Here is a 23,328-nt window from a genome sequence, read left to right on the forward strand (position 1 = left end):
AATATTCAGGAATGAAATTTCAATACTGATAGCGTGTGGAACATATTGCACAAAATGGCACATAAAAAGGTCATCAAGTGCACACATAGAGAGCAGTCTCGAGCTTTATTGGAAGGTTGATTTGAAATCTTTGCACTGTATCTGTCTTCAGCCATAACGCCACAGATATTCCAGTGATGTTGGGCAATACTGAAAGACAGCATAAAGAGCAAAGCGATACCATTTTTATGTGCTTATCTCGATCTCGTTTTCAACTTTCGACATATCGAACAATAAGTTATCTGATTGAGGTTTTTTTTTCGTTTCGAAGTAAATGGTGAATTAGGTTTAAAAATCAGTGGAAAGTTTCAAAAAGAATAGATATAATATAATGCTCTATGTGCAGAGCTATGACCTGTGTTTCACTTTATAATCATAATTATCCGTTTTATTAAGTAATATCAACACGAAATTTTCACAACTTTGACTTATACAGAAAAAAAGAAATGGTCAAGCTTCCTACTGTCTGAAATTTTATCATTGGAAACGAAATACATACAAACTTAAACACCTTTTATACAATTGTTTACTCTTTTTTTTACGGTTCGTAAACAACCTACAAAAACTTGCAATTTTTGGAAGTGATAGGCATTCATTCCATCAGCGTTCAGTGCAAAATGGTTGAGGTTGAAGACATTCTATACAATCTTTAAGAAATTCAAAAGATGTTTTTTTTTTTTTAAAAAACGTGTTTTATGCTCTGAGAATCACACCACAAAGAAAAAGAAAAATATAATTCACAATTTGTGATGAAACACTTGTAATTTGTTTCATAGTCCTGCCCACTTGAAATTCGCATGTCGTTCACAAACGGACTAAGGACACGGACGAATGATACAACACTGTCTATAATCAATAGCATCTCGGTGTCTGACTTCCTAGCCAAAGCGTTCATGGAATCTGGAATAAAGACTCGCGTTATCAGTGAGATAAGAAGAATAAAAATATCAACAGAAATGGACTATTTACGAGCGTTTTATTCCACTGCCAGACAAAGATCAAAGGGAAATAATCGAGAGTTTTTAATCACACCCGCTGATACACGGCTTAATTCTGGCGCTTACAATTCATCATCTTCATATATTGTAAGATTTCTGCTCATAGAAGCGGCTCCGCGTTAGAGTGCTCGTGCTTGTCTTGTAACTGATTAAGAGATATAGTGATCATGTTTGACAGGAGACGTTGTGGCTAATTTCTTTTCGCGGTTTTAAGTTTATAAACTACACAATTTTCAACTTCAATTTAGATCCGATAAAGCTTGATATTCCTCTTGTCAGACCTCAAGCATCTGTCTGTCTAACGTTTGGTCGTGAACCAGAGGTCTAATAGTTGAAATACTTCCACTTCATGCTTGAAAAAATACACACACACACACCCTCACACACATACCCCCTCCCCACACACACAAACACTCACACCTACACACACACACACAAGTTCCTAACACCTTTAAATAAAGATTAGAATAATATACAGCAGAACCGAAAGTGTACAAAAGACACAAAAGTGAATAACTTTTCACTTAAATTTATGATTATGTTACAGCTATTTTGTCCTTGTAGAACTCGCCAGTGATGCTACATCACACAGCTATTTTGTCCTTGTAGAACTCGTCAGTGATGCTACATCACACAGCTATTTTGTCCTTGTAGAACTCGTCAGTGATGCTACATCACACAGCTATTTTGTCCTTGTAGAACTCGTCAGTGATGCTACATCACACAGCTATTTTGTCCTTGTAGAACTCGTCAGTGATGCTACATCACACAGCTATTTTGTCCTTGTAGAACTCGTCAGTGATGCTACATCACACAGCTATTTTGTCCTTGTAGAGCTCGTCAGTGATGTTACATCACACAGCTATTTTGTCCTTTTAGAACTCGTTAGTGATGTTACATCACACAGCTACTTTGTCCTTGTAGAACTCGTCAGTGATGTTACATTACACAGCTATTTTGTCCTTGTATAGCTCGTCAGCGATGTTACATCACACAGCTCTTTTGTCCTTGTAGAACTCGTCAGTGATGCTACATCACACAGCTATTTTGTCCTTTTAGAACTCGTCAGTGATGTTACATCACACAGCTATTTTGTCCTTGTAGAGCTCGTCAGTGATGTTACATTACACAGCTATTTTGTCCTTGTAGGACTCGTCAGTGATACTACATCACACAGCTATTTTGTCCTTGTAGAACTCGTCAGTGATGCTACATCACACAGCTATTTTGTCCTTGTAGAACTCGTCAGTGATGCTACATCATACAGCTATTTTGTCCTTGTAGAACTCGTCAGTGATGCTAAATCACACAGCTATTTTGTCCTTTTAGAACTCGTCAGTGAAGTTACATCACACAGCTATTTTGTCCTTGTAGAACTCGTCAGTGATGCTACATCACACAGATATTTTGTCCTTGTAGGACTCGTCAGTAATGCTACATCACACAGCTATTTTGTCCTTGTAGAACTCGTCAGTGATGCTACATCACACAGCTATTTTGTCCTTGTAGAACTCGTCAGTGATGCTACATCACACAGCTATTTTGTCCTTGTAGAGCTCGTCAGTGATGTTACATCACACAGCTATTTTGTCCTTGTAGAACTCGTCAGTGATGCTACATCATACAGCTATTTTGTCCTGGTAGAACTCGTTAGTGATGCTACATCACACAGCTATTTTGTCCTTTTAGAACTCGTCAGTGAAGTTACATCACACAGCTATTTTGTCCTTGTAGGACTCGTCAGTGATGCTACATCACACAGCTATTTTGTCCTTGTAGAACTCGTCAGTGATGTTACATCACACAGCTATTTTGTCCTTGTAGAACTCGTCAGTGATGCTTCATCACACAGCTATTTTGTCCTTGTAGAACTCGTTAGTGATGCAAATGGCCAGCTTTATATTCTGAACCGTGCCGGTAATAAGTAGGTCTTGTTTAGGATTTATATGTTATGACTTTAACACTTCAAACGCAAACTAGATATTTCATCGAGTGCAACAGATGATATCAAATCGTAACATTAAGATAGCATTAGCAGTACAAGATCTTCTTGTAACAAGAGAAATGATTTACAGTAAAAAAAACTATCAGCATTTGCACTCGAAAATTAGTTTATTTCCTCAATTCTAGACTTTTTAAATATTTCATGTGGTTGCAGCTTAACTTGATCTCATTTGGGAAATGACTTTAATTACTTTGATTGACCAATATGTACATGTCGTCGATGAAGCGGAAGACGCTTACTTTTCCAGATCACCTGGTCTTATCTTCCTTGTTTTTTTTCGTGAATCTCTGTGTGAATCTTTCTTTTAATCATGTTTCCCTCAGTTTCATCGAATTTGAGGCTGAATCATGATTCTGTACGCATATCGGTTTTTTCTTGGTTCTCATCAAATAAAATGAAATAAAATTGTGATCTGGCATCAATTAAACTAGGTATGATTCAGATTTATTTTGTCATCAGCTTGTCAACATGTCAATCAAATTAGATATATTAAATGATCAGAAGATTGTATTTATTAAGTAAGTAAATATGTTGAATAAATTAGAAGGTAATTAATCAGTTTTACATGGTATAAGGAGGTGTATTGATACCCTGACATTCGTATGCATTTCACTAGGACGATAGCAAACTGCCAGGTTTATCTATTGATTTGATACAAATATTCTATTAATTCTTTGAAAGAGCATGCATATTTGTTAAATGCTGGTATCGGAGATGACGAATTCAGTGAGCTAGTATGTATTGCTGTAAATTTACCTACCGAAACTTCACAAAATCGAGACATATCTTTATTGGTGTTTTTTTTCCAGATAAGCCTGATCTTTAGTGTTGAAAAGCCTCACAAAAAATTGAGAAAGTGCAGAAAGAATGACACATTAGGGTATCAGATAAGGTTGATTTATATCTCAGCTAACTCGAGACGCTGCCACGATACAGGACCATAGGGATGTATTTATAGAACGATCCTAGAGATAATGTAACATTTGATGAGCAGAAAACCATGATATATCGAATACTTTCCTCATTCATTCCTTACGAGATATCGGCATAATGAAATATTGGTCTTTCACGATATCGAGACACTGAAACATTTTTCTTGAGATATTGGAAAACTACAACATGGGTCTTGCGAGATATTGGAAAACTGCATTATTGAGCAGTCGAAATATTGGAATGTTGGATTTTGATATACAGGAACTCTGATACTCTGATATAAAATATCTAATATTGACCTATAAAATATCGCCCCCCCCCTTCCTCGCCCTCTTTTACAGTGCTTGTGCATTAGTGTACCAAGTTACTTGACCTCTAACCTCTGTAGAGATCTGTTAACATAGACTGCGAATAGACTGCGGGATAAGCCAGAAATGTTGAAGTGGTGATAGGAAAAAAAATGAGAGAAACAAAAAGACCCGAAGAAAGATGACCCAATTCTCACCAGTTGTTAATTAGATTCTGACAGAGAGATAATTACTTAAGTGCTTTTACAGAAAGCACCTGCCAACATTGACAGAGGTAAATAAATATGTGTTATTGTCCAGATTTACTCATTAAATTGTAACTAGTGCAAATTCTTTCTCTCTGTTGCGGAAATTATTCCCCGGCCTTTTCAGTATGCCGTTGATAATTATACAAAAACAAACGAACATCACAGAATCTTTTTTGCTAAGTGATTCATATTATATGTATTTGCATAAATCAACACTAATTAATTCATATAGAGTCACGTGACTCTACCAAAATAGAATCTACTTTGATTAGAACTTTTATATTCCACTGTACATAACAGTGAATTTTCATACGATTTCGGATTTCATTTGATAAAAACCAACCGCGTGACCTCCCAGATTCTTAAAACTGCTGTTAAAGTTACGATAAATCTATTGTCCACCTAAGTCAACAGCTCGGCTAATTGATTGCTGTTTCAATGTATCATAGGGCGAATGGTTAGAAATAACCATCTCCTCTTTAGTATAGGGAGGAGTGTTTTAATAGCTTACAGCTAGTCTGAACATGTACAACATATCAATAGCATAATACAATACCTAGTTTCCCCACTAGGGAATATAGGACTGACCGTTCTGGATGTCAATATTTTTCTACATTGTTATCCAAATATTGTAAAATTGTGCTGATTAAACAAATACTATAAATAGATATTGAAATTCCCTCCGGACCTTTGTATTAATGACTACAGAGTATACTGAGGTACCTGACAGGGATATTTCTCTAACTCAAACTGAATCATGCGAGTTTATGGTACTAGGAGAATGACATTTAAATGGTGCTGATAAAATCTGGCATTGGAGATAAACTCTTCCTTGTCAAATCACGGATAGCACTTTCTCCATTTTGTTACACGTGGATTAAATGTGTCAATTCTGAAGCTGACAGAAAAAATTATCATTTCTGATTTTATTCATTTGCCACATCATCCAACTTTGGTGGAGACAGAAACGGTGTTAAGGTCACTACACTTCTCGGACATTTCTGTTCTATTTTACAACATAAACTTGTCATATAGTGCACCAGGTACCGAATTTATATGGAATGGTGAAATCTCTTTGTTTTATATGTACGTGTGCGTCCTTTCTATAATCCTTTTGTTTTATATGTACGTGTGTGTCCTTTCGTTAACCCTTTTGTTTTATATGTACGTGTGTGTCCTTTCTATAACCCTTTTGTTTTATATGTACGTGTGTGTCCTTTCTATAATCCTTTTGTTTTATATGTAAGTGTGCGTCCTTTCTATAATCCTTTTGTTTTACATGTACGTGTGTGTCCTTTCTATAACTCTTTTGTTTTATATGTAAGTGTGCGTCCTTTCTATAATCCTTTTGTTTTATATGTAAGTGTGCGTCCTTTCTATAATCCTTTTGTTTTCTATATACGTGTGTGTCCTTTCTATAATCCTTTTGTTTTATATGTACGTGTGTGTCCTTTCTATAATCCTTTTGTTTTATATGTACGTGTGTGTCCTTTCTATAATCCTTTTGTTTTCTATATACGTGTGTGTCCTTTCTATAATCCTTTTGTTTTATGTGTACGTGTGTGTCCTTTCTATAATCCTTTTGTTTTATATATACGTGTGTGTCCTTTCTATAATCCTTTTGTTTTATATATACGTGTGTGTTCTTTCTATAATCCTTTTGTTTTATATGTACGTGTGTGTCCTTTCTATAATCCTTTTGTTTTATATGTACGTGTGTGTCCTTTCTATAATCCTTTTTTATATGTATACGTGTGTTTTTCTATAATACTCTTGTTATATGGCTTAATTGTGTGTCCTTTGAATAATCCTCCTGTGTTACGTGTAATTGTATCTTTTCTCTATAATCCTCCTGTGTTATGTGTAATTGTGTCTTTCATTATTATCCCCCTGTGTTATGTGTAATTGTATCTTTTCTCCTTAATCCTCCTGTGTTATGTGTAATTGTATCTTTTCTCTATAATCCTCCTGTGTTATGTGCAATTGTGTCTTTTCTCTATAATCCTCCTGTGTTGTGGTGTGCAATTGTATCTTTTCTCCTTAATCCTCCTGTGTTATGTGTAATTGTGTCTTTTCTCTATAATCCCCCTGTGTTATGTGTAATTGTATCTTTTCTCTATAATCCTCCTGTGTTATGTGTAATTGTATCTTTTCTCTTTAATCCACCTGTGTTATGTGTAATTGTGTCTTTTTCTATAATCCTCCTGTGATGTGTGTATTTAATGTGTCACACCTATACATGGATATAACTAACATAGCGTTAATTTATTCCTAACACTCTGTCATGTACGAAATGCCCTCGGGGAAGTATGAACGACTAGACAACAAATGAGATCGTTGTGACATTAATAACACCAGAAAATCTCACATGACCGGTTAATTAGTATATTAATAAACAACAACAAAATTCTATATTTTTCAGCCAATTAAACTGTATAGCACAGCACTTATATCATTTAGGTATTTAACATATAACCCTATTTCCTCTTAAGGGAATATTTGTATTATTTGAAAAATAACATAATGAAAAAAAAATGAAGTCATATTAAGATAAAAAGTTAAATGAAACAAAATACAAATTAAGGTTTACTTCACTCTAGGTAGAACGAATATTATTTAAGTAAGAAATATCCTGTGTAAATATGATGCTGAATTATTTTCACTTAAGTGCAATCAGTATCACCTTCAAGTAAATAAAACGGTCTGCACAATCTGAATGGCACCTTTTCTCTTGTCCATCCCCATTTTATAAGATGTATTAATCGTACTTACACGCGCAACCCACGCGCTGCGAAATTAGTCGTCTCTTCAAGTGTGGACATAAGCACACATAGTAACTATATGAAACAGGTGTGTGTAGATGTTTTATATCATGATTTCCATCTCTTCTACAAAAGACATCATTGGTTATCTTACCGTATATAGGCTTGCTTGGTGTTCGCAAAAAGTAGAATGACAAATGCATGGATCAACAGCTATATCAATGATAATTATCTTCTTAATAAATATATATCGTTATTGTATTACGATGGCTGATAGATACGTTGTGAGCGTCATATTATAAGGGTTTGACTTTTGGCGGACATTTTGCAACATATTTTCCAATACAATCTCCTTCTATACACTTTTGTCAGAGATGTTTAATAAGGTCGTTTTCATGACCGTTTTGAAGTCCTCCACTGCATGTGTGACATCATCATCCCACCGAAAGTGGGTACCGGAAATGGCCATTTTAAAATTTTGGCAGTAGATGAAAATCAGATGGAACGAGATCAGGCGAAGAAGGCCGAAGCTCATTCAATTCAAAGCCACAATCCTTAATGGCAACTATGGCAATGACAGATTTTTGAACAGGGGCATTGTCCTGGTGGAACAACTAAACCTAATTTACTGAGTTTTCCGCTACGATTGAATTTAATATTTTCTCTTAACTGCCTAAGAAGTGATGCATAATATGTGCCATTTATTGTTTGTTTATCCCCCATAAAAATACCATCAGCATGCCAGAAACCGAGACCAACCTTCCCAGCTGATGGAATAGTCTTTGCCTCCTTTGACGGGGGTGAACCAGGGAACTTCCATTGTTTCGACTGTTATTTGACCTCTGGGGTGAAATGATGGACCAACTTTTCAGCCGTAGTACAAACCACTGCAGAACATTAAAAGGATTTGCCTTCTAAAAGGTTCATATTACCACGCGATAAAGTCCGTTTGCTGAGCTTCTGATCAAATGTCCGAAGTCTGGGTATCCAATGGACTGAGAGCTTTCTCATTGCAAAATCTATTGTAAGAATGGAATGTACTCTTTCCTGTGAAATCCCAACTGTACTGGCTATATATCTCTCTGTAACTCGCCTGTCAGACTTTAAAATATCATGGACTTTATTGACCATTTCTGGGGTTGCAACAGCGACAGGTTTTCCAGTACGACGTAATCCCCAAGTCGCTGCCTGCCAATTTTTCACTGCAACATATGAAGGGGCTTCATTCCCTAGTGTTGCTACCATACCATTACGGATATCCTTAGGTGCTAGACCTTTCTTTCAGCGATGTTGTCCGTTTCGCAAAAGTCACTTGCCTTGTTTACTTGGGTCCTGGCCCGAAAAAGGGCATCCATTAATCAATACAAGGCTCACAACCTATCAATCAGCCCTCGTATATGTTGTTCTTGATACAATTAATAGACAATCACTATATTTAGCGTAACAAACGAAAAGAAAATGAAAAAATAACAATAACGATATAAAAAACACTTATCTTCATAGGCAAATATCGCTACCGGATTGGTTAGATAGTCAACACGAAATAACTGGTTAATGAATAGGTCAGTCCAAATCTATTCAAGGGGGGAGTAGTTTAGGTATCCAACTGTTTGTTTACTTTCACTTGAAGGAAACAGATTTTCACATAAGTGAAGACTATCTCTTAAAACTGATTAAATGTATCTCCTTTTTGTCAAATAAAATGTAATGCTAAAAGATGTTTAATTACCTTAAAGTAGAACGTAATTCGCTAACGTGATATAAATGTATTGCATATTTCTCCTTAAGAGGAAATAGGATTACAAATTCAAATGGCTTGCCATAGTTTACACATGAATTGACATGTTCTTGTAAAAATTATCAGACAAATGAAACTTACGATATTTATTTAATTATTCTGTGCCTCTCAATGTAGATTTTGATTATATTTGTTTGCCTTAATCTCTTTCAGGTTTTATGAATTTATAAATTTAGACCATTAGCATAAATGACGAAGGACAACACAGTTGTATGATAGCATTTCATTAATTGTTTTAACTCTAAATCTGTATTTAAACGTGTTATATACTTGTATGTCTTTTGTACAATCGTTCTATGTGTTTTATGTATTTCAACAATATTCATCTTATGATATATACTTCCACATACACCAACTGGCGATACAACCAGTTTGGTTTTCGAGAATTCTTTGAATACAGACTTCTACAAGCTTCAACTTGAATCAATTTTGGACTGTTTCTAAACATTAGTGGTGTGAGACGGAAACCTCACCATGAGTTAGCGCTCCCCAGTCGGGGTAGACAGTGGTATGTGACGGAAACCTCACCACGAGTTAGCGCTCCCCGCTCGAGGTAGATAGTGGTGTGTGACGGAAACCTCACCACGAGTTAGCGCTCCCCGCTCGGGGTAGATAGTGGTGTGTGACGGAAACCTCACCATGAGTTAGCGCTCCCCGCTCGAGGTAGATTGTGGTATTTGATGAAAACCTCACCACGAGTTAGCGCTCCCCACTCGGGGTAGATAGTGGTATGTGACGGAAACCTTACCACGAGTTAGCGCTCCTCAGTCGGGGTAGATAGTGGTATGTGACGGAAACCTAACCACGAGTTAGCGCTCCCCACTCGGGGGTAGATAGTGGTATGTGACGGAAACCTCACCACGAGTTAGCGCTCCCAACTCGGGGTAGATAGTGGTATGTGACGGGACCCTCACCACGAGTTAGCGCTCCCCACTCGGGGTAGATAGTGGTATGGGACGGGACCCTCACCACGAGTTAGCGCTCCCCGCTCGGGGTAGATAGTGGTATGTGACGGAACCCTCACCACGAGTTAGCACTCCCCAATCGGGGTAGATAGTGGTATGTGACGGAACCCTCACCACGAGTTAGCGCTCCCTGCTCGGATTAGATAGTGGTATGTGACGGAACCCTCACCACGAGTTAGCACTCCCCAATCGGGGTAGATGGTGGTATATGACGGAAACCTCACCACAAGTTGGCAAGGAGTCGGCACTCCCAACACGAGTCAGACAGTGGATGACAAGATAATCAACAGGGCAGTAAAGATGTACAGCTGCATTTCATCGACTTTTCAAAAAATCTGGAAAATAATGGGTTAAACAGCACAAAGTGAAAACACGTGACGAATTAACTCGGCCTGCTCTTCCCAACACAATATACCAGCAATCAAGCTGCCTTCAAATAAGACGAGATTTCTTAAAAACTGTAATCTATCAGCCCATCAAATAGAACTCCAGTACCGACCTAGTCAGAAGACAGCAATCAAAATTTTAACCAATCAAAAAGCCGACATGACGTACGACGTTACTCCGACTGAGGATAAAGGTAATCTAGCCAACATTTACATCTTCTGTTGAATGGCGTTAACACGGATGAATGTGATAGACATCATTAACATGCAGATTTTTTAAAAACCTAACGCGTATTTATCCATAATTACACACAGTGTAACATTTTCCAAAAGCATATGATTTCTTCAGACAAACGAATCAATTTGTCTGGTGCCTGTCGCCAAGGCAGACCACACACTATGGAACCCTGGGATGACACGTTTACCAGTGACAGGACACCTTGTCAGAGACAGATGTGGCTGTTTATCTGTATACAAGGGTCATATATAAATATATACATGGACCTTTGTCTGAACTCAGAATAGTGCAATGTGCAACACACACGGCTTATCAACTAAGCTGTGCTTTCATTACACGAATAGAAATACTAGGCAGGTGTAACGTTTAACGTTTCAGACTACATCGATAATTGGTGACCATGTCTTTGTACCTGATCGTTATTCTGTGCCATACATGTCGTGCATCCTGTTAAAATGCTAAAACACCAGTACGATAACGCTATTGTTGTCTAAGTTTGTTTCAAGGGGTTATCAAATTCTTAAAGTCGAGAAAAATCCGTTTTTTTTTACATAATTTATTTTAAGGGCTCAAGCAGCAAAATTTCGGATACAACTATGGCGTTTACTAGAGAACGTGATGGTCTTTAATCATCGCATTTATAAACGGTCCCGACCAGGCTGCACCAGCAGTAATCTCAATATATCAGATTTACATCAGTGTTAATTGATAAACTTAGGTTATTTCTACATAAAGATATTCAATTTCATAAATATGAAAAAACAGCAATATGTAGTTTAATTGAAAAGATTTTTTATCATTCTATCGAGCCTTTGGCTAGGTAAAACGAAAACGTTTTGAAGATGTCCATAAATGGCATAAACAATGGAATTCCTAACTAGCGATATGTGCCACCTTTCTAAAGTCAGAACTAATCTGAAATTTTGACATCGCATCTGAAACAAGTGTGTCTTCAACCGATCACAGACCCGCTAGGTGTGATAACATGCATGGCACACCTTATAGAACGGTTTCATCACGACATGTTGAACACAGGCATTCTGCATATGGAAACCCACGTGATCCAGCGTAATTATTATTGTATCTATAGACATTGAAAAGACCATATCAGTAAAGTGTATAAACCATATGTGTTTGAAATATTTGTCAAAAGAGTCCACGTGTTACTTCCAAGAAATCGTAACACGCTAACTGTATTCGGCTATACTTAAATACTATAAGTATTATACATCGTGAAAAAGTATTTAAAACCGGAGCATTGCGAACAAATCTAAATATTTTTGTTCATTATGGCTCAAGTGTTTTTACTTATTTTACAAAAAAATATTTTTCTATAAAAATCGTCTGAAGTTAATATGAAGTTAACTATGCTTTCAACAACATGTACTGGATGTTTCAGCACTCGTTCTAAATTATTATCCTAAATCTTTATTGTTTATGTTCTGTCACTTTCTTGTTAGTTAGTTTCCAATATCAATATTTTGTCTGGGAATATTTTGTCTTCAATTATCTGATAACAGATGTTACAAAAACATGACAAATCAATTCGTGTTTGAGATTAAATCTGCATACATTATCTCAAAAATATCGTTTTCATTACGAAACTCAACATCAAACGAATATTGACTCTTGGCTCTGATGTTTAAGTGAAAAACGAAAACAACAAAGCCGAAATATTAACAGAATCTTTCATTTTAATTCAAACTCGAATTTGACGAAGACAAAATATCAAAAATTGAAGCAAAGACAGACTCACATGAAGATTTCATAAAAAGAACGAGGAGAATAATACCAGGCGTTTTGGAAGAATTCTTATTCATGTGAATATGAGTCAATCCAAGTATGTACTGTTACGTTTCCGAATTAGAACAAGTTTTAACAACAACGGAACCCCAAGGCATACTTAGAAGTGTCAAACATCTAGAACATAACAAGATAACGTGTCTTTAATTCAAATTGTACGAAAATATAAGAAGGCCATCAGTAATTTGCTTCGTACATACCAACTTCATATGATATTGCTAAGATTTGTTGTTTTGTCTGCAAGTCATTTAGGGACCATGTTTATGAAGGTTTTTGATGCGTGTTAGTATGCCTGGTGGTTCCTTTGTTTTTCACATTGTGTCCTTGATTATTTCTTGTTGATATTAACTATATGAGTTTAAGCCCCAAAATAATGTAGACAAAAACTGAATAAATTTAGTTCCCAATACATGCATGTAATCATAATCTAAATTCGATATACTGAATGACAAAAAGCTAGATTTATCTGGCCTTTCATGAAAAAATACAAGGACAATAAGACCGGGTGTTCCGGAAGAGTAACGTCATCTGTTTTTAAGCGAGGCAAAAGAAGGAATAAATTTGCATTTGAAGAAAATGCATAAGGATTCAAAATCAAGTATTCAGTTTAAATCAGAGCATATTTCACGTTCCATCTTCATGACGAGCAAATCAGCTGATAACTCAGACCAAACCCAAAACATCAATAAGCAGCGACAAATCAAGCTGGTGATGAAATAAAATAATATCGTCATGAACTACAACAAATTTAGTTGTCAATGTGATATCGTAAGCTACAGTAGATTTGGTAGTCAATATAATGTTGATATAATCTACAATAAGTTTAGTTGTCAATATCGTGTTAACAGATTTATAACACATTCAGCTGTCGTTATAAGATAAACATATGCATGACTCATTACCGAAGAGACATCCACAGTCAATGTAGATATAGACATATTAACATTTATGTTGCAGGATAATCGTTATTGAGTACTGATAAGAGCAGCTGATTTATAAACATAATGTTTCAAACCAAAAACCGTCTCTCTCATCTTTCAGTCTTAATGAAAATCGATTTTGGCATGACTTCCTATTCAAATCGTAACGAGAATTTCTTAAAAGTTGCCATTTGACGTTAGTCGTCGAACATGTAACAATAGAAACATTGATCCCGTAACAACAACACGACTGCCCCACCATGTGGTAAAGTCTTTTGGCATTGAAACTTCCCTGGGATCTGAATTGTTAACTTGAATGTGAGAATCAAGTGAATTGTTTTATCCGAAACACGAAAATAACACCCAGTATAATCCTTGTTTTTTGTGTTATGCTTTTGTGTGTGTTTTTAAAATATTGCTCTGTGTATTTTTGCTTGAAATTGGAACGTCATCGTCATCAACCCCACCCTTACATACCCAACAAAACATAAGGAAGTCAGACTGTATGAATTCCACCCAAAATGCATCATTTTTGCTCTATCATAAATAGTGTAATATTTGCTGGGAATGGATGCCTTATTAAAGTATATATTACAGAACTCGTTCTGTTAGTGCTACAGTTACAAGCCCCTGAAGGTACGTGTAGTGGTTTTTATAAAGTAGAATGGTAGCAATATGCTATACCCTTATTTTGCATCAATTCTTAGAAGCGTCAGGCTTGAATGTCAATAATTCTAACAGAGTACTCGAGATTTTCCCCAATAACAATGCCGCCTAGATGTCTCGGCTCTGTCTGCTAAACAAATAAACGCCAGCCAGGTATTTTGTTTGAAGTGCCGACCCACAGGTAAGAAAATCAATTAGTCTAGGAGGTTATCTGATCACAATTAGCAAATTTGTATCAAATGACTGCCGATATGGACAATTATAGAAATTCTTCACTCACCCAATTCCTTTAGGACTTCATCAAAATTCTCACTTCTATCCAGTTTCCATTTTCCACCTAATTCTGCACGTATTTCCTCCAGAGCCATTTTGGAACGTTTTACAATGATCGATGTTAAGAGTTGTTAAATCCCTTTTAAGTATTTATAACCAAACGCTCTTTTATGAAGCAGGCGATAAGGTCTCTTTTGATTTTCTGTAACTCACAGATTTGTTATAAGTTGCACGCGAGAATTGCAGACGACAGATGTCGATTTCAGAGAATTATCCCACAAGAAATATCGCGGGAACCTGCATTTACGCCAGACGACAGATTAATGTCTGAATAGTATACGTAGACGAGAACAAACAGCAGAGTTGATATGGATCCTGTGTCGTTACAGAATTACAATAAAGTCTAGTTGACACATAGATGTAAAATTCAAATCTCGGTGTCACTTATTCTGTAATTATCTTCTGTATTGCATTGCAGCTAGCGCTTAACATTTGAACCGTAAGTATATGATTTAGTTCTCGGTTTCATATGTCAATCACAGATGAAGTAATGTCACAGGGTGAATATGCTTATCATTCTAAATACGTTAATCCCATTGTGACAAATCATGACAAAAATCCGTACATCCGTTAATATCGTCCTGTCATTAACTCACGTATCTGTAGATACTGATGTCAATGCCGACCTTAGTGAGACACAATATTAGCACTCCTTAAACAATTAGACAAAAGCTGGCATCATCACCAAGTATTGTAGTAAAAGGTGATAGAACACGAACAGGTACAAATACTACAAACGCACACTTGTGTGATGCAAAACATGCGAAACAGGTACACTATTCCACAATCCCACAGCTAATTAAATGTACTTGATATGACGTTCACATAGACCAGATTTGTACTAAAAGACTCTGTTTTCACCGGAGAGAATCTCGTAACATGTTCGCTTACATAACGTGCACGCAATGTAACGTATCTACTGAGATTTGGGGCCGAGGAGGGGTTACATGAGGTGCTACACAATGTGTGGTGTATGTAGGTAAGACCTACTCCAAGGGACCTTATACTACAGTAATCATTCAGCTGGAAAGTTTCATGGGGAGATAGAAAATTTTAGATAGCTTTAGATATACGAAGGTCTCTTGAACAATTCAAAAGAAAGTATTCGGTATCAAAGTAGATAAATAGTGAAATAGTTGAATGTCGAATTCATGAAATTTCATGACATTTCATTTAAATATTTTAATATCACAGTTATATCATAAAATTGATCATGGACGGAGCTAAAGACCGTAGTGGATGCTGTCTGTACAGATCCAGTCTTGACCTTGGAATCAATCTTCCTCGCATGTCCCGATGAATTATTCATTCAAGGGGAAGAAAATATCCTGAGCATAGCCGAGACTATATTAGCAATCATGAAAACGAGCTAAAAATCTGGAGTGCAGAATTTTGGATGAAGGCAAGTTGACAATGAAAATATATTGGGAAAATATAAAACATTATTTTTGTGGTTTTTTGAGCATGTATATACGGTTTCACCAATATATTTGATGGTGGCCCTGAAGGAGAGACCAGTAACCCATGGAAGCCTCTATCAGAAGCTCAAATGTGATTCCCGCTCTAGAGAACCTTCAAAAATGATCCTGTAAATGCTTTCGTCGATACAGTAGTGTGCTACCAGGTAGGTAATATAAACAACAAGAAAAATACCAATAGGAAAATATTGTACAAAAGACACACACATGCATAGCAGAGTCATAATTAAAAAGTCAATCTTGATAAAAAGATGCCAAAATATGAACAAAAGAAATATTTACACGTGAAAAAGTTGTACAAGGCTAGGTGTTCCTAAATCGTAGACCTGTAGGCTATTACTTGGTGAAGTTGCTTCAAGCGAACTGTGATCTAATCATATCTCTTTTTTTAAATACGGAACGTTTACTTTTTAATTAGATAACAGAATCAGTCATTTCATTCAATCATTCAATCTTCATGTAAATCTTAGAGCTGTGTGTATTTGCTTTTATTTTAAATTTTGAGTTTGAATTTATGTTTTGTTAATATGTTGGCATTGTTTTATCGTTATTTTAACCGACGATTCGAGAGCATCACCAAACCAACATACGGTACTTTACTCAATAATGCCATGTATGATACTTCAATCGAATACCTGGAACATTCGATACCAGGCCAATGATACCGGTAGTTACGCTTTACACAGATCCCAAAAACTATTTAAATTGTAGTTCAATATTTTGATAAACCAATCTAGGCTCTTTCACATCATATAACAGCGGTATTCAAATTGTAAATTTATCCCTAAGTTTATTTTCCCCTTATCATCGCTTCTAATCTAAATGCTTCATCAGTTTACACTTGAAATTATCAAGGCGACTACACAAGATCATTACGGAAATTCACTCCCAGTGATTAGCAGGACACTACAAATATGTAAACTAGGCGTCTCGTCGGTATAAGCGATAAGAATGGAAGGAACCAGATATATAGCACATGAAACTTTGCAGCAATAGAATAAATATTAGCAACAAAAACGTATCGATGGGTCAAAGAATCTTCTAAATGATTCAAAATATAAATTGCAAAATAGAAATTATTAATATGAACAAATTAAATATTTATATTGAGTTCCTTGGTCGGATCGTAGAAGATGACAAATTTTGTGGAAGGGTAAGAGTTTTCTGCTTCAGTCGTGGCTCCTGTCGTTTTAATTGTCATTATTGTATGAATATACACACAAGTAAGTAGTACATTTCAATACAAATTTAAAATTACATACAGAAGACATCTTTTTACTGATACCGTAAAGGAAAATTTGTATATCGAAGTCACTGCGATATGTAAACGCCATATAGAAGCACGCATGTTTCTACCTAGAAATGGTAAATTCACAATACGGATATTGGAATCATCGCGCTTATCATGCAACTTAATGGAAAGCTGTTGGTTGCGTTGAATGATCGAGATAATGAAGGAAAGTCGTGACCTTGAATTCAATCTCTGGTGGTTATATAATATAGACTTAGTCAAATATTATTTCTTTTGTTGATCAAAGACAATACATCATCAACTAATCTAAAGGTGAAATTAAAGGACTTCAGAACTATGATACAATGGAGATGAATGTGAATTCCTCGTTTATTTCATTTTCTGTCGTTATTTTTGTAAAAATGACATCCCTCGTGGTAATTTTGTGAAATGTATACATTTATGTTGTAGGAAAAGAGATTATGTGGTACTGTAAAAACTACATTCAGGTCCGTCCATTGAAATAAGGTAATGATTTTATATGGTTAGTGTAGGTTGTTAATAAGACACATACCACAACAAAACGATGGCTAAAGTAAGTGTACTGAAGGAGAAAATTAATTTAATGATTCATATCATATAACTATTCTGTTATCATGGCACACGGCCATGTCCTTAACACCGTAAGACACATGTAATAACACTATTGTGATGTCATAGGTATTGTAAGACACGTGTAATAACACTATTGTGATGTCATAGGTATTGTAAGACACATGTAATAACACTATTGTGATGTCATAGGTATTGTAAGACACATGTAATAACACTATTGTGACGCCATAAATATCGTAAGACACATGTAATAACACTATTGTGATGTCATAGGTATTGTAAGACACGTGTAATAACACTATTGTGATGTCATAGGTATTGTAAGACACGTGTAATAACACTATTGTGATGTCATAGGTATTGTAAGACACATGTAATAACACTATTGTGATGTCATAGGTATTGTAAGACACGTGTAATAACACTATTGTGATGTCATAGGTATTGTAAGACACATGTAATAACACTATTGTGATGTCATAGGTATTGTAAGACACGTGTAATAACACTATTGTGATGTCATAGGTATTGTAAGACACGTGTAATAACACTATTGTGATGTCATAGGTATTGTAAGACACGTGTAATAACACTATTGTGATGTCATAGGTATTGTAAGACACGTGTAATAACACTATTGTGATGTCATAGGTATTGTAAGACACATGTAATAACACTATTGTGACGCCATAAATATCGTAAGACACGTGTAATAACACTATTGTGATGTCATAGGTATTGTAAGACACGTGTAATAACACTATTGTGATGTCATAGGTATTGTAAGACACGTGTAATAACACTATTGTGATGTCATAGGTATTGTAAGACACGTGTAATAACACTATTGTGATGTCATAGGTATTGTAAGACACATGTAATAACACTGTTGTGATGTCATAGGTATTGTAAGACACGTGTAATAACACTATTGTGATATCATAGGTATTGTAAGACACATGTAATAACACTATTGTGATGTCATAGGTATTGTAAGACACATGTAATAACACTATTGTGACGCCATAAATATCGTAAGACACATGTAATAACACTATTGTGATGTCATAGGTATTGTAAGACACGTGTAATAACACTATTGTGATGTCATAGGTATTGTAAGACACATGTAATAACACTATTGTGACGCCATAAATATCGTAAGACACGTGTAATAACACTATTGTGATGTAATAGGTATTGTAAGACACGTGTAATAACACTATTGTGATGTCATAGGTATTGTAAGACACGTGTAATAACACTATCGTGATGTCATAGGTATTGTAAGACACGTGTAATAACACTATTGTGATGTCATAGGTATTGTAAGACACGTGTAATAACACTATCGTGATGTCATAGGTATTGTAAGACACGTGTAATAACACTATTGTGATGTCATAGGTATTGTAAGACACGTGTAATAACACTATTGTGATGTCATAGGTATTGTAAGACACATGTAATAACACTATTGTGATGTCATAGGTATTGTAAGACACGTGTAATAACACTATTGTGATGTCATAGGTATTGTAAGACACGTGTAATAACACTATTGTGACGCCATAAATATCGTAAGACACGTGTAATAACACTTTTGTGATGTCATAGGTATTGTAAGACACATGTAATAACACTATTGTAACGCCATAAATATCGTAAGACACGTGTAATAACACTATTGTGAACACCTGGTCTTATTATCGTCGTACTTTTTCGGGAGTCTCCGTGTAAATATTTCCTTTGATAACATTTTCCCCTAATTTCATTGAATTTGAGGTTGGATTAAAATTTGTATTTTCTTGTTGTTAGGAAAAGTTGAAACATTCATTATGTTGAATAGTGTACTAAGGAAACAGATAATTATCAGATAATTTATCAGTTAATGATACGAATTATATATATAAGGACATCTCATTTTATCAAGTTATTTTATTTGGTCTTTAGGTACATCTAAATGTGTATGCTTGAAACAAAGTAATTTCGTTTTAATCTACCGTATCTATTTAGACTAGATAAACGTAGATAATACTTTGTATAATATCTATTTTTCTGTTCTTTTTCTAAGATGATTCCTTTTAAACAATTTTTCTACTGTCCTATTTATATTTACATGAATGCGCTACAATCTCTACAGTCTCTAACGATCGGTTTATTGATTCATTTATTTATTGGTTCATCTGTTCATTGATTTATCTATTTATGTATTTATCTATTCATTTATTCCCACCAGATTTATTTGCGAATTGTAATTAAAAAAAAAAGAGAAACATAGCATACGTTAAGCAACTAAAATAAAAATAAGGTCGTCGAAATAAAACCGACATGCTGTACATGACCTACTCGTTGAAATGCATATTACAGACTATGGGATACAACAGTGTGATAATACTACAAAACCATCAAGCTTTGTCAAGCATACATGACTTGAGGCATAAACAAGGACGTATTTTCGGCACATTTTTATCAGTTTACACTCCACGAGCAATTATTTCAATGGGAGTACTTGACATGGAGTGTATAAATTACTACTGATGTGGAAACAGTAGAGGTAACTCATTGTAATAGATGAAACGCTAGTAATAAACACATCAGACTAGAACGTATACAGTCCTGCGGGACAGCACTTCCACTTGATGCCATGGTTGATGTTAACTATATATATACTATTACCCTTGATGTTCGAAATATAATCTTACCCCAAACTCCAAACAACTATTCTAAAGAAAATTTTATTGATTGGTTGAAGAACTGATTGAATGTTGCTAAGTTGCTTGGTACAAGATGTGATTGCTTGGTACAAATTATTGACTGTTTGGTACAAGATGTGATTGCTTGGTACAAAGTTGGTACAAATTGCTGACTGTTTGTGATAGATGCGATTGCTTAGTAAAAAGTATAAAGATGTCTGCTTTGTTACATTGATTGATATAAGTGGTTATTTAGTAGTCACAAGTATGCCAGCAACAGAGCATTGTATCATCTAGCAAAGATTGGCACCAGTGACGATTTCGTGCACAAGTGACGATTTTGAAGCCATTGAAGATTTTGTGCACCTGGAAATCATTCCTTTTCTGACTCGAGATTTGAGAACGAATTCATGTCATGAAATGACAGATTTGAACGTTCGTGTATCAGTATTTTCACTACTTTATGCTGGTTCTAGTGAACATTTAAATCTTAAAAGATATGGTTTGATTAATGATCTTTTACAAGGTTGGTCCCTTTAGTAAAACAAATGGTTCAATTTTAAAAACAACTTTACATGTTATTCCCATAGTCTCCCTTCTATGTACCCTTCACGTCTACCTTTTCACAAGAAATTCATTTAAGAATAACGCTATTTAGCCTCAGTTGATCTCAATAACCCGCCTTAGCGTGCCAGACCCCCGTGATAATATAATTGCTACACTTCTTGATCACCGCCACGCTTCGTTAAACTCAATCCATACTACAATAATATCATTAGTTCCATACCGCCCTGATGCGTCTCGTTAAATGTAACCTGATTTTCAAGAAATGATTACACAAAGGATTGTATCGGTAAGAGGCATCATATGGACCCTCGATGAAACGATATCTTAATATGACAGCCATCTTATGTTAAAGAACGGAACAGTTTTGTTGTTGACGGCTGCTTGTGATACAGTCAATGGTGTTTAGTCTGAATAAAAATTTATCTTATTGACGCAATACTGCTATGGATTCAAATTCTATTAAACAAGACCAAATATGAACAAGAAACGCCAAGAAAATACCCACGTGACAATATAACTCAAACTCAAATTCCATGAAATGAAGACAAAATATTAACAAAAGTAAGATTTTTACAGAGACCTCTAAAAATTACAAGGAGAATAAACCAGATGTTCCGGAGGGGTAAGTGACTTCTGCTTCATTGACGACATCCGCCATGTCCTATACCAGATTATGATTACTCAGAGTGCTCAAAACAGAGTTCGAGTAACTAGTACTGTAAAAATATTTCTGTGGGTCTCAGTTTTCGTGGATAGATGTAGCTATAAAATCTGCTTACACTTATTTTACCATAGTTCGCAAATACATGAATTTTTTAATTAAAAACATCCGCGAAATCAATAAAAAAATTCCCCACAAAAATTAACGATTTACGATAGCTCATATTATCTTTAAAGCGTGTAGGTAATCATATATGATGCCCTACTGAGAGTATGTTTTAAGTTTTTTTTAATTACTGTTAATAAGTATTATTTTGTTATAGTGTTGGCAAACTGAAATACGTTTTCCGAACACATTTTATTATACTGCTGTCGAATGCACAGCTATGTGATTTACCTTTACAATATGAAAAGATTTATCCGGCTGTATAGCATGATGTGTTGTACTGATGCAGTATAGTACGTGTAGGTGTAGGCTTGTAATATTTCTTCCAACTGAGTCAGGTCAACGGACTTCTTTATAAATACAAAAATATGGAAATCATCTCGTGACCAGAATATATTGTCAGATTTAAGAATATCGTTCTTGCTTCTAGTTTGAGCAAATTAATTCAAAATACATAACAAGGCACGAAAGGGAATTTCAATAGACACCAAGATAAAACAGTTCCCATTTAAAACACTATTGATTTATAATATCACAGTGTCTGTATTGCCAAACGACTCTGTGTGATCCTATAACACCAATGATGAACGTTTCTTTAATTATTCAATGAAGGAATGTGAATGATCTAACTGGTTGTAATGTATTCAGTTAGTGTTATTCTTATAAACAAAACAGAGGATGTATTCTCTTTTATATGAATAATTCTACTTTGCATTTTTGATTATTTATACTCTATCCTTTTTCCCTCGCCGAGAAAAAAGCATTCTCTTCCATTGCTCAGCAATAACATTGTTTTAGGGTGAATTCAACATATTAGAAATAGTCCATATTATATGTAACACCGCTACAGGTTTTAAGCAACGAGTACTTCTATTGCTATTTTAATCAAATATCCTTTCAGTAAGTTAACAGAAATAGAAACGAATGACAGAGGTATTAATACTCCCGGCCATTCCTTTGAAATGTCATCAGCAAACGTTTCAAAGTTCCGGATGTTCAAATGTACATTTTGACCCCAGGGCTGCGCATAAATACAATGTGCATGTATTGGTAGTTCAACAGGCCTCGAATAAATTTTCAAGGTTTTTCCATGATGAGCATGTCATAGCTTCTTAGGTTTGTATTGTTTTATGGCAAACCAGCAGTTAAAACAGTTATTTAGGGCCAATCACTTGTTCATCATTTGTAATTTTAAGCACCATAGGTCATTTGGCTTCGTAAGTACTGTAACTTACTTAAGACAAGAAAATACCTACATCTTTACAAAATCGTAATTCTTTAGGTACAATGTACTTGTATACTAACGGGCATCCTCAACCTATGGTGCTGACAAACAGACTCACAACACAGCGTTACAATATATGCAGGTTGATGAAAAAAGAGAAGTTTTACGGTCGTCATAATGATCTTATTGGGAAATATTCTATTTCTTTGTGCGATATGCAACCGGAGTGTTTGATGCTGGTTATTATGCCTGTTTATCGTGTTCTCGTTTGAGAATACGACATTACTT

The 23,328-nt window shown here is 35.4% G+C and overlaps 1 protein-coding gene across 1 annotated transcript in view; it reads right to left on the reverse strand.

Moving 5' to 3' along the window:
- LOC132554164 (cellular retinoic acid-binding protein 2-like) overlaps positions 1-15,237 on the reverse strand; it is a 36,487-nt gene extending 21,250 nt beyond the window's left edge. The window contains exon 1 of the mRNA XM_060218501.1: positions 14,350-15,237. Coding sequence (XP_060074484.1) covers positions 14,350-14,437 — 88 coding nt within the window. The 5' untranslated portion in view covers positions 14,438-15,237. The remainder of the gene's footprint in view (positions 1-14,349) is intronic.
- Positions 15,238-23,328: the final 8,091 nt, after the last annotated feature.

Source organism: Ylistrum balloti, unplaced genomic scaffold, assembly GCF_031769215.1.
Source record: "Ylistrum balloti isolate Yb309-2 unplaced genomic scaffold, AGI_CSIRO_Ybal_v1 Utg369566, whole genome shotgun sequence".
In the NCBI taxonomy this organism is placed as follows: domain Eukaryota; kingdom Metazoa; phylum Mollusca; class Bivalvia; order Pectinida; family Pectinidae; genus Ylistrum; species Ylistrum balloti.